The 7164-nt window shown below is 31.8% G+C and overlaps 1 protein-coding gene across 2 annotated transcripts; it reads left to right on the top strand.

Annotated features, from left to right (window-relative positions):
* Window positions 1-345: 345 nt before the first annotated feature.
* LOC108755410 (probable dimethyladenosine transferase) lies at window positions 346-6776 on the top strand. Of its 2 annotated transcripts, none has more exons than XM_018498392.1 (5): window positions 346-634; window positions 1531-1780; window positions 5858-6203; window positions 6331-6437; window positions 6716-6776. In XM_018498392.1, the coding sequence occupies exons 1-5, from the start codon at window positions 577-579 to the stop codon at window positions 6756-6758; spliced, it is 804 nt and encodes a 267-aa protein (XP_018353894.1). In that variant the 5' UTR covers window positions 346-576; the 3' UTR covers window positions 6759-6776. The 2 variants fall into 2 exon arrangements, with proteins under 2 accessions (XP_018353894.1, XP_018353885.1); XM_018498383.1 differs by having other exon boundaries at window positions 1531-1897.
* The last annotated feature ends 388 nt before the right edge of the window (window positions 6777-7164 follow it).

Here is a 7164-nt window from a genome sequence, read left to right as displayed (position 1 = left end):
TCCATAAAAGGACTGCGGAATAGAAAACGCATCACTGGCCTAGTTTCCACCAAGAATTTAAACCGAATCAGAATGTAAGAACCAACCAACTACAGGCGAACATTCCCCTGTCGTTCGATTGTAACAGGAGATTACTCGACTGTAATTGGTTTGTTCTTATATTCTGATCCAGTTTAAATCCTCGGTAGAAACTAGACCATTGAAATAATCAATCAGCGCTATTTGCGCAGATAATAATAACACAGAATAACGCAGAATAACGCTGATTGGTTGTTTCTATAACGCATTCTCTATTCCGCAGTCCTTTTCCGCACCGTGCGATTTCACTCTGAAGTTAACACATGTGTTTAGCTAGGAGTGTAAGAAACTTGCACTTTCGGCAACCTCGTGCAATGCTGCTGCCACTGAACGAGTTTTTGGTACGCACTCAGTATTTTCTATTATATTATATAATCTGTGCGGTAGTATGGCCCAGTGAAAAACGCTATCAGTGAGTGAATGCTATTATGTGGTGCCATGTGGTTATTGAATAAATAATAATTTAAATATCTCATCTAATTTCTAATAAAGCGTACAATGCCGAAAGTTCGCACACAAGTTACTTCTCGTGTCCACACGGAAGTGGCGAGACAAGGTATACATTCATAAAAATATTGGTAATTGTAAGTTTAGCTTCCTCATCTTCAATGTTGATAAAGTTAGGCTCATTCGATGCGTTTTCGCACAAAATGAACGAATCTAGCAAAAGAAAGTATCGCTCTGTCCCAATCAATCGAGATATTAATTGTTAAAGTTGACAGATATTCATGTTAGGAAATCTGGTAATTATTTAGAATAGCCCCCTTCTCCCCCACCTAAAATATTATTTTCTATAAAAATTTTATTTTTACAATAGAGAATTTGTTTTTAAAGTAGATAATTTGTGTTTTCAAAGCAGAGAATGGTAATTCTCTAGAAGAGCTTTTCCACCTCCAATTTTGATAAAATTAGTCTCATTTGACATGTTTTTGCGTAAAATAAAAGAATCTGGCAGAAAAAAATTTTCTGCCAGATTCTTCCGGGACTGCCCTGCGAAGCGAGATATTGAACATTAAAATTGACAATTATTGAGGTTAGAAAATCTGTCATGTGGGGTGTATAGACAGTAATTCATTGGTTCGGGGTGGCCACGCAAAAAAAAAAAACGGCAGAAACTTATTCAAACACCCAATACCTTGGTCCATGGAGTAGAGTAACACTTTTTTTGCCACATTCGCGCGTTTATTTAATGCAAAAACGCGTTGAATAAGTCTAATTTTATTCAACATTAGAGATAAGGAGGCTGAATTCAACAATTATCAAAATTGTATATATCTATATAAATTAATACTAGAGGTCTGTTTTTTTTAGCTAAAGTTCTTGCACGGTTCATTTTTCTTTCTCTTTTCTCCATATTGGAGAGAAAGAAGCTCAGCAAAAAAGAACAGGCTTAAGGACTAATATTTATATTATATGATAAATTATTGTAAGAAACATATTTGTTTCTTGTAGGAATTTTATTTAATAAGGATAAAGGTCAACATATCCTGAAAAACCCTTTAATTATTCAAAGTATGGTTGAAAAAGCTGCTCTTAGGCCAACAGATGTTGTATTGGAGATAGGTCCTGGTACAGGCAATATGACTGTAAAAATGCTTGAGAAAGCAAAAAAAGTAATAGCGTGCGAAATTGATCCAAGAATGATAGCAGAATTACAAAAGCGTGTTCAAGGAACTATACATCAATCAAAGTTACAAATAGTGTATGGAGATGTATTAAAATCAGATCTACCATTTTTTGATTTGTGCGTTGCTAACATCCCTTATCAGATATCATCACCATTAGTATTTAAGTTACTTTCACACAGACCACTTTTCAGGTAATTACATATTTATAAAAAATATTTATAAAAAATATTTTGATGTAGATTTTTTAGCTCAGGAAAATTAGAATTAAAAAGAAAAAAATTGCTACAAGCTGAATTTTTGCACAGAAGTCTGTAATAATGTTGTTTTTAACATATAAAAACTCGCCCTACATGCCTGGTTATGATGCCATCTTGAAAAAAAAATTAGTTTTTTTTTGCAAATATCTTAAACTATTTGTTGTACGGGAATTAATGTTCAGTTCAGAATTAAAGCTGATAAAATTTCCCACAATTTCATTTTTTAATAGACCTCGTACCAATAAGTCCCGACATAGATTTTTTTTAAAGGATATCTTTTAAAGGATTTTCGAATGTTACGTAAAGTAACCGAAAAAATCGCTTTTTATAGTCCTCGATTTTGGAACTAAACTGTGTCCCAAATTTTACCTTATATTGAGACATTAATTACAAAGAAGTTCGAAGTTGAGGTGACAGTTATCAGAGCTGAGAGGAGTCGAATCAAAGTCCATTCTCGAAATCATGGATCTGCGAAGTCCGATATTTTAAGAAGGTTGATCTATTCGGGTGTATATCAATTGCCCATATCGTTAACTGATTAATTTAAAATAATATAATTTCATTGGTAAAACAGTTAAAACTTACTACGAACCGGCCGATGTGAGTGATGTGTGCAATTATACTGTGTGCAAGTGCACCGCTTTCAATGAAAACAAGATTAACTGAAATCATACTTATTCTGGTGATTTTGTAAATCAATTTATTTTAAATGTAATAAAAATGGATTTTAGCATAAACGTAATGTATGCCCCTCTAGCTATGATAACAATTATCTCAACCTGAAACTTCTTTGTAATTCATATCTCATTGTAAGGTATCATTTGGCACACAATTCAAAAATTGAGGGCGAAAAAAACCACCTTTTTTTGATCTGTTTTTGCAAATATCTCAAATTTGGCTGCACATACAAAATGCATACGATAAAATCGAAAGAGTATTTAATTATTTACTGATTTTTTTAGTGAATATCGTATGACCGAATTGCTAGTTGCAAAGATATTTTTTTAGACATTTTGATTTGTGATTATAAAGCTGAGAACATTTCCTCGTACATGTATCGGAAGTATCTTATATACGGCTATTCTTACGCAAAAAAATACGAGGGCAAGTCAATAGGTTTTTAGAAAATTGTCAGAAGGCACTCGCAATGTCATATCACATTACTTTTTGACAAGTAGCATCTTTCAGCTGATTACTATCAAATTTTGAGCGGAATTCATCGCGTGATTTCATTTCTCTAGATGATTAAAACGAACAACCTTTGTATTTTTTGCAAAATGGAAAAAAACAAGTTTCGTGCAGTGATCAAACATCTACATATAAAAGATTTAACATCGAAAGAAATCAAAGCCGAGTTGGATAATGTTCATAGCACATTTGCACCAGCGTTTGCGATTGTATACAATTAAAAGAATGAATTTAAACGTGGTCATACACATATGATGCATCTCGTTCGGGACGTTCAATTGAAGCTGCTACGCCAGAAATTATTGATAAAGTCCACGATTTGACTGATCGACAAGTGAAAGTGCGTGAGCTTGTTGAGGCCACAGGCATATCACATGACACAGTGATTTCAATTTTGCACGAACAATTGGGTATGAAAAAGCTATTGGCAAGATGGATGCCGCGTTTGCTCACTGTGGACCATAAGCGCGACCGTGTGACAATTTCAAAACAATGTTTGGAGATGTTTCAACGTAATCCAGATGAATTTCTGCGTCGATTCATTACTGTGGACGAAACATGGATCCATTACTTCACACCCGAGACGAAGACAATCAAAACAATGGACTTCACTGGGTGAACCAGCTCCGAAGAAGGCAAAGACCGTGAAGTCGGCCGGAAATGTGATGGCCACAGTTTTTTGGAATGGACGCGATATAATTCGATTATCTTCCGTCGAAGCAAACGATCAATGACGATTACTACGCAGCCTTATTGGACCGTTTCTACAACATTTTAAAGAAAAAACGTTCTCATCTGGCGAAGAAGAAAGTCTTCCATCAAGACAATGCACGGGTTTACACGTGCCCGGCACCGATGGCTAAATTCTATAATTTCTTTTTTCCAATTTGTGTCCTCATTTTCATGGTCGACAATAATTGCCAAAAAAGTTTATTTGCAAAATTTTAAAATCGATGTGCGTTTCTGAGCTAATAATACATGGTATTTTCTTCCATTTGATATTTAGACCATATTTTTAGGATGAATTCGAGATATACGAGTTCGAGATATACTATAGCAGGCTGGTCCATTTGAGCTCCGGAGTCAAAACGCAAAGTCATCGACACAAAAAAATTCAATATGGGTATGATTTCGGGGACTGTAAAGTGTTGATAAGCGTTACTCAAATACATATCAACACTTTGTCCCCGAAATCTTACATTAAATTTTTTTGCGTCGATGGCTTTGCGTTTTGGCTTCGGAGCTCAAATTGGGCAAGCCTGTACTATAGGAAAGTAGCCGTTGGGATCCGTATATAATGACCGCGTATAATGCGTTTCGGAGGGAATTGTGCAGGCGAACATGTGCTCGGAGTAAATTTCATTGAATCTTCGGACAATGAACTCAGTTCACAATTTATAAAAATTAATGTGATAAAAACTTCTCATCAATATTTAATATTAATAAAAATTTAGTATTAATATTAATATTTTATTTAATATTAATATTTAATATTTTTATAAACAATAAACTTATCTTTATTCAATTGTCTGTTACTGTTGCATTTTTACCTTTTACATAAAATTATTGTAAAGGATATACTAATAAATTCGTAATGTCAAATTATACCCAATTTGAGTTATTTTTAATTCTTTTTACAAATTGCTACTGTATTCCTACTTAATATGTTGTTAATTTAACTGAAATCACATTTAATTCATATATAACAATATATGTATACATAACTATGGATAACAGCAAATATGGTATACCAATAAATGAATCTTTTTTCAATGTTCAATGGTAATTGTTTCAATGTTCATAAATTAAGATGCCCTAAAAAAAAAAAAAAATATCTCCGAAACTATCGGTTGTACAACATTCAATAAAAAATCATTTTGTAGATAATTAAATACTCTTTCGATTTTGTCATATTTGTATTTTGTACGTAGGTACAGCTAAATTTGAGATATTTGCGAAGACAGAATAAATTTACGTAAAGTTCAAAAATAACGAGATTCTTTAAAAAAATCTATCTCGGGAACTATTACTATATAGTCGTATAATATTCATTAAAAAATGAAATTGTGGAAAATTTGATCTGCTTTATTTTCGAACTGAACGTTAATTTCCGTACAACGAATAGTTTCTAAGATATTTGCAAAAAAACCGATTTTGTGCGGCATTTTTTCAAGATGGCGCAGCTGGCCATCACACATGGGGAGTTTTAATATATTAAAAAGGACATTATTACAGACTTCTATACACAAATTCAGCTTTACGGCAATTTTTTCCTTTATATTGCTAAAAATCATCTAGTTTTCCTAGACTATTTGTAAATGTAAATGAAATACAAGTTCTCAAAGTGAATTTATCTCATGTTCCTTTAGTTGTAGCCTAACACTCAATTTTTCACTTATAAAATCAAAATAAATATGAAGTAAAAATCTAGATCGAATCTGTCGATTATAAGAATTATTTGCTCCCATATAAAACAATGTGTCATTTTAATATATATATATGTATATATACATATATATACATATATATATATTTTACCCTATTTCTTACAAATAGATATTTGATTGTATTCTGAGAAGATAACAAATTTCTAAACTATGTAGTATTGAGAAGCATTTTAAGTTAATTTAGCAAATATTTAATACGTAGGTAATGCAAGAGAAAATGGAGTTAATATATATTAATATACGTTATTTCTTTTTACAGATGTGCTATACTTATGTTCCAAAGAGAATTTGCAGAACGCTTGGTAGCTAAACCTGATGATAAATTATATTGTCGCTTAAGTATTAACACACAATTATTGGCACGAGTAGATATGTTGATGAAAGTTGGAAAGAATAACTTTAGACCTCCACCTAAAGTAGAATCGAATGTAGTAAGAATTGAACCAAGAAATCCACCACCTCCGATTAATTATCAGGAATGGGATGGTCTGACACGGATTGCTTTCGTGAGAAAAAATAAAACGCTATCTGCAGCTTTTAAACAAACCACAGTTGTTACTATGTTAGAAAAAAATTATAAAATTCATTGTAGTTTGAATAATAAGGTAATTGACACGTTATGTGAGAGATACTAAGTCTGGAAATATTAACCAAATACTTTCTTAGTTAGAAAGACATTAGAATATTTCTTATATAATGTAATACTTTATATTAATTAGCATATATTTATAGATTGTACCAGATAATTTTGATATCAAACAATTGATAGACCATATATTAGAAAAAGCAGATGCTAAGAACAAACGAGCTAGAACTATGGACATAGATGACTTTATCAGGTATAAACAAGTTGATATTATTATAATATAACAGTTTGTAATGTACAAGTGTATATCAACTTTAGTAGATGCACTTGTTCGACATTTAAATCTAAAGTTATTTCTAGCATTAATTTTCTTTATATTTATATATAGACACACGCACACACACACACGCACACATGCACAATATAAACGTAACATTTAGTTTATATATGTTTAGTTATATTTTATGATCATTTATAGGCACTTTATAAACGCAAAAACATCAAAATTAATGGAAATGTATCTTTTTTCAGCTTGTTACATACATTCAATGCGGAAGGTGTGCATTTTATATAAATTTATATATTAGAATACTATTTATATATAAACTAGAAATTTTTATAAATAAAAGATTTTTATAAATATGTAAAATAAATAAGCTTTGTGAAGAAAATTAATTGTTCTATTTTTAAGAAACATTTGTTTTAAAATTAAAATTTCCTCATTATTATCCGAGACAATTCTTACATAATGTTTTACAGAAATAAAACAAAAAAATGACGTACACATCAAAAACTATTCATGTTGCTTAGATTAGCTATACGAGGTCTGGCTATTAAATAACGAGACTGCGCGCGCAGAAGGCGTCCTAGAGGAGTAGGGTGGGAAACGAATGCAGCGTTGGATAGCTGGAAGTGTCTACTATTCCAGTACGAAATACGTTTTTGTCGCAGTAGTAGTATTTTTTCTATAGAGGTTAGAA

This window comes from Trachymyrmex septentrionalis, unplaced genomic scaffold (genome assembly GCF_001594115.1).
Source record: "Trachymyrmex septentrionalis isolate Tsep2-gDNA-1 unplaced genomic scaffold, Tsep1.0 scaffold123, whole genome shotgun sequence".
Taxonomy (NCBI): Eukaryota; Metazoa; Arthropoda; class Insecta; order Hymenoptera; family Formicidae; genus Trachymyrmex; species Trachymyrmex septentrionalis.
Note: the sequence above shows the minus strand (reverse complement) of the source record. Positions and strands in the feature narration are given on the sequence as shown.

What these genes read in the sequence shown, in the direction of transcription:
- LOC108755410 (XM_018498383.1), top strand. Translation starts at nt 577, where the DNA reads ATGCCGAAAGTTCGCACACAAGTTACTTCTCGTGTCCACACGGAAGTG. An exon ending in CACGGAAGTGGCGAGACAAG is followed by an intron (nt 635 to 1,530) that starts GTATACATTCAT and finishes TGTTTCTTGTAG; the next exon opens with GAATTTTATTTAATAAGGAT. An exon ending in TCACACAGACCACTTTTCAG is followed by an intron (nt 1,898 to 5,857) that starts GTAATTACATAT and finishes TTCTTTTTACAG; the next exon opens with ATGTGCTATACTTATGTTCC.